At 30.7% G+C, this 15,773-nt stretch overlaps 1 protein-coding gene and 1 long non-coding RNA gene across 2 annotated transcripts; one reads left to right on the forward strand and one right to left on the reverse strand.

The window, feature by feature from the left end:
* Positions 1 to 760: 760 nt before the first annotated feature.
* LOC122291432 (linoleate 13S-lipoxygenase 2-1, chloroplastic-like) lies at positions 761 to 11,868 on the reverse strand. Its single transcript, XM_043099148.1, has 9 exons — positions 11,502 to 11,868; positions 8,309 to 8,580; positions 4,897 to 5,134; positions 3,476 to 3,883; positions 3,305 to 3,390; positions 2,662 to 2,772; positions 2,266 to 2,567; positions 1,786 to 2,052; positions 761 to 1,637 (listed from the first exon to the last, which is right to left on the reverse strand). Exons 1-9 carry the CDS (start codon positions 11,836 to 11,838, stop codon positions 878 to 880), a joined length of 2,781 nt encoding a protein of 926 aa, XP_042955082.1. The 5' UTR covers positions 11,839 to 11,868; the 3' UTR covers positions 761 to 877.
* Positions 11,869 to 14,792: 2,924 nt separating this feature from the next.
* Positions 14,793 to 15,491, forward strand: LOC122292764. The gene is made up of 2 exons (XR_006237021.1): positions 14,793 to 15,056; positions 15,207 to 15,491. It is a non-coding gene; the product is annotated as an uncharacterized LOC122292764 (long non-coding RNA).
* Positions 15,492 to 15,773: the final 282 nt, after the last annotated feature.

Genomic DNA, 15,773 nt, shown 5'->3' on the forward strand with positions numbered 1-15,773 from the left:
AAATTTCCACACAAAATATAATAAACAATTCAACTTTTTCAAATCCCAATTCAATTTTTTTAAATCTCAAAAAAATAATAACAATATTTTATTTACCTTTTATCTTTTATCTAAAACTATCTCACCTTATCTTGTCTCTAAATCCAAACCAATTAAGGTTGCCTTCAGCAGCACCCAAAACAGCGCCATTTAGCTCAGGGGCTAGGCTTCCTTCACTCACACAGTTGGGCCCTCGCACACACACCCTTTGTCCAACAAAAATAAAATACACACAAAACCAACAATACAAAAGGCCCAGTTAGAAAAAGGCCCAACAAAATAAAAGGGTACAAGAAATAGATAAATGGATAAATAAAAACACAACAACTTAGTAATAATAAAATAAAATAGTAAAGCCCAACAATAAAATAATTTAAAATAATGAGTCAATAAATAACAAATAAAAGGCACCAAAAAATAGGGATCTCACAAATGGTGTAATGAATAAAATCCCAAATCTGATTAATTTGGGCAAGAGAGATTCTAATATAAGATCCCACCTTTCCTATAAAGGAGAACTACTCATATGTGACATGGCATTTTTTGCATATATAACGAACATGTCAATGATCATCATGTTGAAGATCATGTTGCATTAATCGGGTGTGTAAATACTTCTTTTAAGTTCTTGTTTGGTGCTGAATGCATATATGGTTAATTTGTTGCGGTGATATCTTTTGAGGTTTTATTCAAAATTTAAAACATATATATGGTTCACCCCATGATATTATTTTTTGAAATATAACAACTTACACATGCTCTTTATAACTTATAAAACAACATTTTGTCCATCAAAACAAAAACAAAAAACAACATTTTGAAATATGCATTTTCCATTTTAAATGGAGATGCTATAGGGAACTCCCTTACCAGTCACTCCCTCTTCAGAAAAGGGTTTCAAAAGCTCATATGGCACAATCCCAGCCCCGCTTCTGTTCTTCAAGTCCCTATCGGCATTCCTCTTATCAATAATCCCTTCAAGGTTCTTCAACCTCCCTTTAAACCTCTCAAAGGCAGCATTTATATGTGGATTCTCAGCCCATGCCGGCTCTATTGCCTCCCCTAGATACTTTTCATCAGGAAAATGACATGATAGTACATTCAAAACAACCATGACTTTTGTTGCTTGAGTTTTTGAAGGGAAGCATTGTAAGAGTGCACCTTCAGGCTTTCTCAAGAAATTGGTAAAAAATTCATCAGAAGGTTCTTCAGAGGGCATATTGGTTCTAGCAATGGTAGGCCGATTAGGAAAATAACCAGCATAGGTGTATTGTCCAAAGTTAACAGCTGCATGGTGACCAGAAGTCACCCATACGATTGTAGTGATGATTTGTATGAGGTCTTTTGGGGTTTTGAGGACTGGCCACCATGACTCGTCCTTTTTGTCACCATGGCCAACTATTCGGATTTCTGTCCACCATTCTTGTAGCTCTTGATCAGACTCTATGGCTCTTGGGTTAGGGTAATAGTAATTGACATAATCCCTAACCCACTCTTCGATAATGTCCCAAAGGAGAAGGCCATCATTAGCAAAGGGGTAGTCCTCAATTGTCAGCTTTAGGCCATGTTGAGCAGTTGGATCCTCAACAGCAAGTCCCCTAGCAAGTAGTGAAACCAAGAAATTTGTGAATATATTTGGAGATAGATCATATCATATATCAAGTTAATTAAATTTTCCAATACATGGTATTCCTTTTGATTACTTTTATTAAACTTTAAAATAAGAAGAGGTTAATCTTCAATCACCTATTAATTAAATCAGCTGGTAGTGCCTCGAGGTTGAACTGCCATTGCTGGTCATAAGCGACAGAGCTAAGCTCTATTGAATACTTTCCAGGTGAGAATGAGCTCTCAATAATCCCGTCTGCATTGATGAGTGCTGATCGAGCAAGAGCATTAATTTGCATAGTGCACAGAAAATGAGGGTCCAATAGTCTATAGATTGGGTGCATCACACTAAGTTGTCTATTTGTTGCAATTATGTAAGGTTCTGTGCAACAATGAGTCCTTAGCCTGAAATTTAGCAAATAAAGGAATACAACATGTTAGTAGTTTATTTGTATAAGTGCACTGCTTTTCCTGTTTTATAGCACCATTTGTTGAACAGAAATCACTTCAAAATATATATTTTTATCAGCTTGATCCAAATTAACTGATCTTTTTAGTGCATGGATAGAACAAGTATGGCATATTTCTATACAAGCTTGGGCTAGGTGGAAAATATACCAATGACTAACAAGTTGGTGATAACCGGAGTCATGGGCTAGGACATGAGCTTTGGCAAGTCTCCACATCCAGATACCTGTAGCATCCCAACTGGGTGTGAAAACTTCTCTCCATTGTGGCTTTTCTTCCATTTTTGGCCGAGTTAGCTCAATGGCCAATGGCCTTAACGTGCCCTCAGGGGTAAGAAAGAAGAGCGTTCGTGATCCATACAAAGTTGTGCCTTTAAGTTCTCTTACTTTGCTCACATAGGGTAAAAATAGATCATGGTAGTCTAGAATGTACAACTTCTTCTGATTTATGGCCTGCATGATTAATGTATATAATTACAACTAACACAATATTTATAATTGAATGATAGATAATTGTAAGTTGTGTCTATGTTCTGGTGTTAATTACCTCCTTGACAGAATAAACGCCTTCAATTTTTCGTTCAATCATTTCTGTAGTGATTGCTGATTCTTGAGGGCCATAGATCTCTGGGTCAAGCTTACTCTTCAAGGGCCATTCCTAAATCATGATTTTTATACAAGTTTAGTATATAGAAATAAGATCCCTACACAGTACTTGTATCTTAATTCGGACAAAGAGAATTCCATACTACATTTATACTAGTGCATCACACGTTTCATCATAATTAATTCTATTAAGCGATAGTAATCGATGATGTATCATCCTGTTAAACTATTTTCTCTATTTACTTTCAAATATATATATGCTAAAATTTACAAATTGTAAGTGTGTGCATATGTTTATATCTATTATATAAAAAATATATACTGTTATACTACAACTTCCTACCTTACCCTAATTTACTGATATGGTATTATCCATTAGTCTTTGATTTAGCTTGTTAAAACAAGATTTGATCTAATTGTTGATAAATAATGTCATGATACCGTAGTGAGATGAAAGTAGGACGAGCATTATATAAAATCTAACATAACGCATATATATTAAAAGCTTTAATGGATTTTTAGAAAGACTCGTCTCAATTCTTATTTATTCAATATCTTTCACTGTAAATGACTGTAACTCATACCGTGACCAAACGTATGCTATACGGGTTGAGACCTGCAAGAGTCTGCCTGCCAAATTCCTCATCCCTAAGCCAAAAGAACTTGTCTCCTGCACGTGCCAAATAAAAACAATTTGAAGAAAAATTGCATATATAGGATGAAAGGATCAAAGTTTTATGTGTCTGTTTTCTCACTATCCATTGTTTCTGGGGTCGCAAACCACAACAAATCATCTTGGGTTTCACTAATAACCCTGCCAATCCGGGACACGGCGCTCTTTATCCAGCTTTTCCATCCCTTGGTTTCTGCGATTTCTGGTGTAGGCAAGTTTTCCCCTCCGTTGAAAAGTTTACGCGACAGATACTTGATGTTGCTTAGTGCATCATTTGGAGTAGCCGAGCTTACGAAAAGTGAATCTATGGCCGTGAAGTGAGTGAACTCTGGATCACGGTCACTGACTAAGTTCCCTAGGTTTGATAGAAATCCAGGCAAGGCAGAGGATATTGTCTTTTTGGAGAATGTTAGCTGCCTTACTTCTGAGAAGCTTTCATCCCTTGGAACATAGATGGTACCGGTGCTACTTATTTTTTCCGATAATGGATCTGGCAAAAATTAAGAAATTGTTCATAGGATTAAAAAAAAAAAAAAAAAAAAGTTGCATATTAACAATGAATGAAGAGCTATATTTACTGTGACTATATTTATTACTCAAAAATTATTATTTTGTTGTTTTAAATTGGAAAACGTCCTTAGAGACATTTCATTTAAACATTTGTTAAAATATATTGAACTATGAGACAAAACAACGAGCATGCAATACTAGCAATGTAGAGGACCTTATATGAAAATTTTGAGGGATGTCCTTTTTATATTTAGAAATTAATTAAATAAATTTAACTTTTACACTATATTTTTAAAAAAATTAATAATTAAGATTTTATACGCCTTCTGAAATGAGGCATTGTCAATCTAGGTACGTAGAGCATGGCATGGACCATCAAAGAACGAAACAAGTCGGATACATTTTTTTCAGATGTGACTAAACAAATCAAACTTAATTAAATCTATAGCATTGAATAATACATTATCTTATGTCTATCTTTCATCATTATATATCGTCTTTTCAGAATGACCCTCCCTATATGTTTTCAGAAAACGGCCTTAATTTCTCATGATCTATTTTTAAAAAAATATAATTAAAAAAATAAACCCCCTTAATTACGGCGCATAAATTAATCTTTACAAAATAATAGTCAACTGCGACAAATATTATATATGTATGTACGTATAAGTCTAGTTACATCCAGAAATTAACCATCTGTCTAATCGTATATGCAACATACTTAATTATATTACCAAAAGCTGCAATTCTTGCATGCATACATATATTATTATGTATGTACGTACCAAACTTCTATGAAATTCACGGTCCATATATCACTTTTATCTTATTATGAGATATCATTGTTCATCAACTTTTAATTTTTTTTTTCAGAAAATAATATATTATCCAAAAATGATGGAAAGTTTTTCCATCATATTTATAAAAATAAAATAGTAATATCACATATATCATTACTCCCTCGTATAATAATTATTGACCAGACATGCATACCATTGTCACTGTGAGGGCGTCCAGTTCTGCAACGCCTAGGATATGGATGTTCCTTTCCGCCAAGTACCGGTCTTTTAAGATCATCACTACTATCAGGATCTCCAATATCGTTATAGACATCGTAATCGTAAACTCTATCTTGGGTCTTTCGTTCTCCTTCCCCATTTCCTCTCAAAGTGACAAGTTCTTCTTCTCTTAGCCTCCTCAACCCTTCTGGTGTATCTGATGGCAAGTATGACTGCAGATCCACATCCAACACATATACATTAATATACGTTCGTCACAATCCAAAAGGAAAGAAGACGTTCATGTAATTAAAAAGCGCTCTAAAGAGACAATATATATTATTATAAATTAAAATCGTAAGATTGGTTAATTTTGAAAGCTCTATGCATTGAAAACTATGATCATCTTCATCTATGATTTTTTTTTTTTTTTATCAAGAAATAATAAGGTTTCAGAATGTAAAATTTGAGTTTCTGTAATATAAATCGGAAAAATTTGAGCTTCTGTAATGTAAATATTGACTTCTAAATATTCTATAATGTTATAAACTGATTTGTATGATCACCGTCATAATTGACCCTCCTTAACCGTTATTATTGACTGTCTATAACCGTCAATTATGACTGTATGTAGTCGTCATAATTGACCGTCCTTAACCGTCAATTATGACCGCCCGTAACTATCATAATTGACCTCCTTAGCCGCCAATTATAACAACCAAGACCTCCTTTATACTTTTATATATATGGATATTTTTCAAGATTTTTAATATTGAATCCAAAGACACCTCACTCTCACGTTCAAGTTCTCTCTCTTTCCTCTTCTCTCTCTTTGCCTTTCGCTTTCTCTTTTTATTAGTTTTATAACACATAACATTTTTTTTCTGTTTTTTTTTTTTAAATAAGGATAATGTTGCTAGTCAGTCTTATATTTTTATTCCTTTGAAGTTATCACTGTGCAAATTATGATTTTTTATTTTTTAAAATATTTTTTAAGCATATTTAATTATTAAGAAAAAAAATTACAACTTGATTATTGACTAATTTTGTGGGTCCACATATTTTGCCGAGGAATCTTCACTGTTGGAATAACAAAAGGGGAATTACTTCTCCCATCCAAGGTAGACGCCGATGGGAGTCACTGACTCTAGATTTTTATTTTTTTATTTTTTAACTTAATTATTAAATAAATTTTATTTTATGAATTTTATTTTTATTTCCTTTAAAAATATTTATTAAATTTTTTTAATTTAAAATAAAAAAAAAATTAACCGTTTGATAAATGTTTCGATATACTCTCTCCGTGACAGAGCACCGTCCATAACAAAAGAAAAGATGACATAATTGTCCGGACTCCGTCCAATTATTTTCACTTTTTCCTGAGGGGTATCAACGGATCCTGGTTTTTCTGGGAATCTCCGCAACCATACATTAGCTAGCTACGATGAATTCGTTAACAACGACAAAAGATAAGCTTGACTTTTTAACAGAAAATTCATTGTTCCTTGTCAATTTTCAAGTGCTTGTCGTACGGATCAGCAGGGCAGTATTTACACCTGTTTCCCGATAATTATACGATAAAATATAAAGTTTTATCTATATTTTATTCTTCCACCACTGCTACAATATATCTACAGTAACGCTATGTTAGTGTATTTACCTTGGGTTTTTAATAAAATTTTCTATAATTTAATTAAAAATAATATTTTAAAAAAAATTTCATAATTTTACTTATCTTTCAAAATTTTAAAAATCTCTTAAGTTTTATTTTATATAATTTTTCTATTCTACTAAAATAATTTTTTTTATTTATTTTTTTATTAATTTTTTCTCACTTTTATTTACAAACTTAATTACTCAATATTTTTCTTTATGTTTTGAACTATTACTCTAATAAATATTTAAAAAAAATTGGGTATATAATATTTTCAAAATTATTTTTTTATATTTTCATAATTATTATTTAAAATTATAACAAATATGGTATGATAAAAAGTGTAGATAATTAAAAGTAGATAAATATGATAGAAAATATAGATAATTAGAATAAAATATTAATAAAAAATAATTTGGGGATCAACAATAACTTTCCAAATTATAGATGAGTACGATAGGAAATCACTATACATTCTCTAAATGCTTTCCTTAAAATAGAGATTCGGATACAGAGGTGATTTTTGAAAATCTCTAAATTTTTCTTCAAATTATAGGAAATAGGTACATAATCTCTAAATCTATTAAAATTTAATTTTTTTTATTGTAACATATAATTAGAAAAGCATATTTCAAATTTTATAAAATATATTATAATAAATAAGTTATAATTAGAATAATTTCATTTAATAAAGAAATGTTTTCATATTTGAGTTGAGAATATTGAAATAATCATGGCCAATTAAAAAATTATATTTTGAATAAATTAAAATATTTATAATTTTTAAATTAATAATAGATATTACTTAATTTTTAATATATTCATAATACTTTATACCAATAATTAAAGATATTTTTTTAATAAAGAGTGATATCCATCACTTTATCAAATTCTCAAAAAATTAAAATTATCTTATCTCATCTCAATTCAAAAACTTAACTACTGTTCTTATCTAACTGTATAGAAAATAACCAAACGAGATCTTAAAAAAGAACTTTAATAGTGTTTATAAATATTTTTGGATAAAATGGATCTTATATATATATGATATGAATATTCATTTTTTATTATACTATATAATTTAATAATTAATTTCATTTACATTAGATAGGAGGGTATTTACATATGCTCAGATTAGACATCTTGAATTTGAAATTTAATTCTATACCATATTTCATTTAATTAAATATTTCATGTGTTAGGTTAATTTAGTCATTGAGATAGAATCTGACGCACACAGCCTAAGGGAAGTGTTAGAAATATTATATAAATAATTAAATTTACATCTTTTTATCAATTTAAAAGTTCAAGATAAGTAGTGATTCCACGCATATAACTATACAATTAAAGAAATTCCTATCATCATGAATTGAAAATACTACATAATATTACATTTCATTTTATTATATGTGCATATATATGAGTATTCACTTTATTTTATTTATTTATTTATTTGTTGGTTAAAGTACTGTTGTTCTTTTGCCTGTTGTTAGGGCTGGGACACTTTTTCCTACATTACCGTGCAAAACCTAATTATAATTTTAAGCAGTCATGATTATCTAAAAAACCCTTAATTAATTTCCAAGCTGCACGATTAATAGTACCGACCTTGAATGCATGCATACATATATATAAATATATATTTGTTGGAAGTATATATATTGCATGTTTTGTACGTATATGTGCATGTTTAATTAATTTAATGCAGTAGTTAAATTAGGAGCTAGAGATCATATTGAGAGAGCTGGCTGACCTTGTTTGTGAAGAAGACTCTCTTCTGATCAGGATAGTCATACTTTGAGTGAACCCATGAATTACATGTCAAATTGACGGGGCCATTAGGGAAGCCATTAATGATGATATCCTTGAGATACATCTCCTTGCGGTGCTGATTCTCCACAAAAATGGCCCCAACCTCTCCGAAATCTGCCGGAACTTCAAAATCTGACTCATATTTCACCTCCCCTTCATCTTGGCTCGTCCAGTTTGCGTACCCTTTGATTGTCTCCTTCTCTGATTCCGTCTCTTCAAAATTAACAAATATATTAATTATATTAATACTACAATTAACAGTAATATTAGTTTTTAAGAAAAATTTCAACCATTAATAATTTTAAATGCCTGCACTACTGCATGCACATCCCATCGCATGCAGTACATACATATATACATTAGATTCAAGTTGCCGGGACCATAGTCCATTTCAACTTGCATGGCACTTTTCTCCCTTTCAGTTTGTGGGGACTACATGTGAATCGACCAGCTAGAGATGCTTTATTATTTATGAGTTTTTAAGCCTGATAATTTGCGCCTGACTGACATATATACAGTAATTGCACAAACCTTAATTTGAATCACAGTTCACTTTGCCTTTCAGCCAAGAGTATAATGGTCCATAGCATATAACCTAACTCATCTCTAAATAGAAAATCTGAATTAGAAATTTCTGACTCCATTTGTTAAAAAAAAATAAACTTTTGCCTTTCGTATCTCTCTATAGCTGCTAGCTAGCTAGCTTGATTGTTGTCGTTTTAGAGTCTGATAAATACGTTTCATTACATAATTCGAAAATTTACGAGGTTGATTAATGCTATATATACCTAGCTCACCTTATGAATATCTCTATTAACTTACATAGAAATAGGCATATAGTAGTACATGACTTGCACTATATTTAATCAGTATATACACAGTAGGATTCTGCATGTCCCCCGAGCCGGTTGATTGAGGAAATCATGTCAAGAATACAATTAGACCCATATGTTGGAGAGAACAGCTAAATCAAGATATATAATAATATTATAACAAGACAATATCTAATAAAAATTAAAATATAATAAAGTTTGAAGGCTACATCTTTCTTATTTTGATTGGAATACAAAAAGTACCATAGAATGTCCCTTCTTAATTAAAACAATGAGGACAAAACTGCTCCTAAGCTACTAAAATATTCACAACAAATTAGACAACAAAACAGAAGAAGTTCTTCTCATTTTCTTGCTTTCACAATTTTTTCTTTTTTAGAGATCTTATAAAGGGTGTCAAATCGTGTTAACAGGTCGTGTTCGTGTCGTATCAAAATATATATATTATACTATATAGCTCAATCTTAACCTGACCCGCTAATTTTACCGTGTCAAAATCTCAAACCCTGACACTACCTATTAACATAACATGTTGTGTCAATCCGTTTTGACCTATTAGTAAATATTATGAAATAAATTAACACGATACAATACGACCCGTTTCAAATTGTTTATATAAATGGATTTAAATTGATTCCAAATTAATCAATTTGACCTGATTAAATTTAACATAATTTTATATAAATTTTAAAATCACAATATTTATAAAAACTATAAAATTAACTACAAGTCTAAAATTACAATCCAAATAATAAACATATTAAAATTAAAATTCTAACAATTTTACTTTTAAATATAAAGGTATAATTTTAATTTTTTTAACGTGTTAAGCAAGCGTGTTTTAACGGGTCAATCCGTTTTGACCTAAACTCGTTAAGATTAAACCCTAACCTACTATTATCATGTCGTGTTCATATTGGGTTAATGGGTCGTGTAATATATTGTTACATTTAGTCTTATAGCATTTTGCAGCGAATATAACTCGAAGCAAAATGTTTTGCAGGAAGTGACTTTTTCCGGCGGTAAAAACCCCTCACAAATAGACTAATATTGCAACGAAAGCAAGAAATATCATTTGCGGCTACCTATTTTGTGAGAAATATTTCTGTTGACGATTCATGTATAACTAAATGCTATCATACTTTCCGCGAGCTCAATAGCTTTTCCTAGGGCTGTACATGAATCGACCAAACCGGCCGTGAACCGATCAGACCGACGGCCGGAGTACGGAACTGGCCGGAACCGGCAAAGAACCAATCGGCAGGTGAGACAAATTAAAGAGAAATTGACATCGGCGGTTCGGCGCCGATTTGGCCCCCTGGGAAACCGCTGAACCGACCGATCCGGTCTGTTTATTTTTTTTTCAAATATATGAATATAAAACGGTGTCGTTTCACTTAAGTAAGTGAAACGGCCTCGTTTAGAGTATATATGTTTTAAAAAAAATATAATAGAATGGCACCGTTTGGTTTTTAAGCCAAATGGCGCCGTTTCAAAATGATTTCATAACCCCCCCAACCCCTCTTCTTCTTCCCCGCACCTATTATTCCTGTCTGCGAGTCTGCAACTCGTTCATCACCCATGGCAGACGACGGCACCGGTGTTTATTCTTCTTCCTCAGCTCCTCCTCCTTCACATAAGAAGCCGACGGTAGACCGACCACCACGCCGATGCTAATCGAGACCGATATGATTGGTTCTCCCTCTCCAAACACTCGGTTTCGGCCGGTTTAATAGGGATATTGAAGGGTTCGGTGGTGTCTTGGTTCGGCGCCGGTTTCCATCGGTGTACAGCCCTAGCTTTTCCCCCACCGTCCTTTTCGCGGAAGAGTAGGCATTACCGACCATTTGGGCTTGTCGTGGAGAAAATTATTTTTCTGTGGCGAGTTATAATATTCTACGAGGCCCCACGAATAAAATTGGTTGGTAATGAGTTTTTCTCCCGGAAGTGTGGTCTTGCGCCACCAAAATCATTGGAAAATGCGGAAATAATATTACACGCAGAACTTGAAAAACTGTGAGTTGAAAATCTATGGATGATGGATGTTTACTTGAGAATAAATTATTGGGATGGTACCAAAGTTCCATTTCAAGTAGGAAAAACATGTATAAATTGAACAACGAACCAACTATGAATTAGAAAATAATAATAATAAGAATAATAATTTCATAATTCATACATTAAAATGCAGGGGAGAGTGGAAGCCACACAGTCGTTCTTCAAATTAACGTTTAATAATATATAATAATTAAATTGTTCGGATGTAATTGATATCTTGAATTAATCCTCATGAATACTTACTAGGATCAAGCTGGGCGCTAACAAGCTCCAAGAGGAGTGTTTTATCACGCCAGTCTGTATCACCCTCAGCAGTAAGTTTCACAGTTACAATCGTTTTAACAGAGGTTGCCTTCTCGGTAGAGGACTCCGTTGCTACGGCTTTAACATTATTGCCAGGCACGGTGACGATTCGAAAATTTTTGTTTTTCTTGTGGAATGAGTACTGCATCGAAAATATTGGAAGGGAAGCAATGCTATTGCCATTTCCAATGACGAATGGCTTGTGCATGAGGAAGCTGGGGGTTAGGGTGGAGCAGGAGGAGAACTGCGACTGAAGACTTGGCTGTGGTTTCAACATTGCTGCGCAACTTTGTGGAGAGATATCTGGCTTGTGTTTACAGATGAAGCAATCTGATTATCAATGCTTGTATATATAGGGAAATGCTTCCAGCCCTCGACTTAGAGCTCACATTTATTTATTATTATTATTTTATTTTGTAATTAAAAAAATATTTTTTAATAATATTAAAAATTATATTTAAAAATATTAAAAAAATACATATATATAATAAAAAAAAAAAAAAAAAAAAAAGGTAAATCAGTAGTACTGGACATTGTGTGAGTGCAACTAGGACGTATTTTATTCGAAAGTTTAAAAAATTTATAATAATTAAGTAATATGAAATAAGATAAAAAAATCATATCTAAATCTTATTTTGCTACTTGAAAGTGGAAGCCGTAAAAACTGACATAGCTAAACCTATTAGTTTTGCTACTATATATAATAAAAAGTTATATTCATCGTATTCATATAATATATCATACATAATTAAAATATATCATACATAATTTTTTAATAAATAAAAATATATAATATAAAATATAATGAAAAAAATAATATGTAAGAATGAGTGAATGACTATTAGCAATTCTCTTATATAATGAAACTATGTTATTATTTTATGTATAAAAAAATGGGCTTTAAACTTGTAAAACAATAGTAATACTACAATTATTTACTACTAATTAATATATAATATAGAGTAAAGAAGAATTTAAGATTAACAAAAAATATTTTAAACAAGATTATATGATAGAACAAAATAAATAAAAAAGATTAAAATTTTTCTCAACCTTCACACAAATAGAAAGAGATTATATTCAAGTAAAATATTATGAATACTTGGAAAACAAACAAATTAATATGTCTTTCCTTACATGGATTCAAATCTATAAATCAAACCAATTATCAACTTTAAATAGAATAAATAATCAATAGATTAAGGAAGATAATCAAATTATATATAAGGAATATCCCCTTTTAAAGCAATTAAGTATAATTAAATAAATACTCAAGTATTAGCATCTCTAATAAAAAAATAAAATAAAATAAAATTCAATACAAGAAAGTAAAAATATGATAATATTATTTAACAAAATAATTATACTAATATATAGTTAAAAACTGTGAGTAAACACTTAGAAAGATTTAAAACCCAAATAAATCCTATAGACAAACTACTAAAGAAACAAAAGAAACTTCTTTCTTCATTTTCCATGAAATCTCTTTTCATATAACACCTATTTTTTTCAAGGTCAAATATGAATTACTAGAACAAATTTTTAACAAATTAGAAAAAGTGAATATTTCAAATATTACATCTACTTTAAAATAATTTCATATTAACACGTTAAATAAAATAGATTAATTTAATTAATTTGATTCTGAAATTAATAATATTAAAAATCAATTTAAAGATTTATAAATAAATAAAATCAGAAGAAATCATGTTAATACATACTTAGGGCATCCACATTGGTTTAGCCAAATGTGATGTTTGGCCAAATTTTACATAATTTATCTCAAAAATTATTTACATTGAATTGGGCAAATCTAAAATAATTTAGACTTTTACTACAGTGGTTGGTTGAAGATGGAAGACCACTATTCATTCATCAAACATTAAAATATTAATTTCTCATTCCAAACAAATAAATTAAATTAATTAGAATATAATTAACATTTAACATTTAGAATATAATTATTATTGACATTTAATAATATTTTTTAATATCAATTTAATAATAATATAATTATTATTAACATTTAACAATACTTTTTTTAATATTAATTTAATTAAAATATAATTACTATTAGCATTTAATAATACTTTTTTGTAGTATTAATTTAATATAATATCATTATTATTAACATTTAATAATACTTTTTCTAATATTAATTTAATTAGAATATAATTATTATTAACATTTAATAATACTTTTTTAATATTAATTTAATTATAATATAATAATATTAATGTAATATAATATAATTATTATTATTAACATTTAATAATACTTTTTCTAATATTAATTTAATTAAAATATAATTATTATTAATATTTAATTGGTAGAATTATAAAATGTGAGAAAATAAATTAAATAAAAAATTTATTAATTTAATAATATTTTATTATTATATAGAGAATGAATGGCTAATCTAATATAAAGATTAAATTTTGATAAAATAGATAAATATAAAAGAGTGTTGATATTGATTAAATTTAGAGATAAATTTAGTCAAATCAATATCAATGCTCTTAGCTAGATATTCTAAACAAAATGTCTCTGTTACTCGTAATTTGATCACGTAAATTATCTATTTTTTTAAAAAAATTAACTATTAAATGGGAGAAACCAAAGTTATTTCGCACGCCAAACCAGTACTGAAGCTGAAATAAATGTCAGTTCAAATGACAGGTCATGTAAGATACATACAGGCCTAGGTCCATGCAGCCAGTGCAGCCACACGGAATCCAGTTCGGATGCATCGATCTTCATACTTCCACATTGGCACTAAATGTAGTGACCTGAACAGCATACATCCTGCCATCAATCACCGCCCAACCTATCCAAACCACAATCAATTACGTACGGTTGCTTTCCTCGAAGAGCCGATGGCTACTTATGAAAAATCTGATTGTAAACTATTTGATGCATTAATATACGTATTTATCTAATATAATTAATTAAAAAATTAAATTTTAATAAAATAATTAGATTAATATGTCGATTTAACTTTACGTAACAAAACTCTGAACTATTAGATGGGAGAAATCAAAGTCATTTAGTTCGAAAGACAGGTCAGGTAAGATACATACAGTCGGGTTGTTCATCTGGCCTAGTCAGGAATCCAGTTTTATCGGATTGTAAAATTCAGACCTATGCAATCTGGATACGGATTTAAAATCTGGGTACCGGATTAAACATCCGGTACTCGATTTAATTTTTTTTTCCCTCTCTCTCTCTCTCTCTCTCTCTCTCTTGTTCATCTAACATTCTAAAACCCTAGCCGCCGCTTTACTCATTCTCTCTCGCTCTCATCAGTCGTGGGGGCCTTCTCCAATCGAAAGGTCGTCCCTCTCTCCATCTTCTAGCATTCTGTCGGCAGCATACTCGATGGGGACCGGCCTCATCATCAGTCCCTCTCTCGCTCTCATCAGTCGTGGGGACCGGCCTGCCTGCTGTTGCCAATGACACGGCTGGGCAGAATACTCGATGGAAGGTTACCCACAGGTAGATACCAAGTTTTATAAGTGTAAGAATTTGATTCCATTTCATATAGCCATCAAAGGCATACCTCTTTTTTTTTTTTTTTTTTTCATATAATTGTAAGAATTTGATTTCATTTCATCACTTCGGCGTTGTTTTTTTTTTTTTTTTCAGATTTGCAGCGGGTCCCAAAGCAGTGGATGCCGGTAGCTATCAGGGAGATCTAGCAGATCGCTCTGTCTGGGTTTTCTTCATCCGTGGATATGTTTTTTTTTTTCTCTATTTTTCTATTCTTTCTTTGGTGATTTTGAGTTCTTTTTTTTAAAGAGGATGTTTGAATGTGTAAGAAGTATTCAGTTGTGATGGGTTTTAGAGCTTCAGCTTGTCAAGTACTGGTTTACTGGTTTTTGTCTACCAGGCTTATTTTTATTGATTGATGCATTGATAGCATTTTGCAAATCATTGAGAGTTTTACAAGATTGGTCACATATAAAGCACTGCACTATTATATATATAAATATATGAATAGATATATATTCATAGTTATTTAATAGTCATCTGTGTGTGTATGTGTATATATGGTTCTTTTCCTTCTAATTCTTTTTCACCTGAATATTTTCACCATTACCTACTGCAATCCTCTGTGTGTATGTGTATATATGGTTCTTTTTGTTCTAATTCTTTTCAATAAAAGGGTAACTCAACTGATCTGCAAATTTGCATATTCTACCCACAATTTAT

Source organism: Carya illinoinensis, chromosome 13 (genome assembly GCF_018687715.1).
Source record: "Carya illinoinensis cultivar Pawnee chromosome 13, C.illinoinensisPawnee_v1, whole genome shotgun sequence".
Classification (NCBI taxonomy): domain Eukaryota; kingdom Viridiplantae; phylum Streptophyta; class Magnoliopsida; order Fagales; family Juglandaceae; genus Carya; species Carya illinoinensis.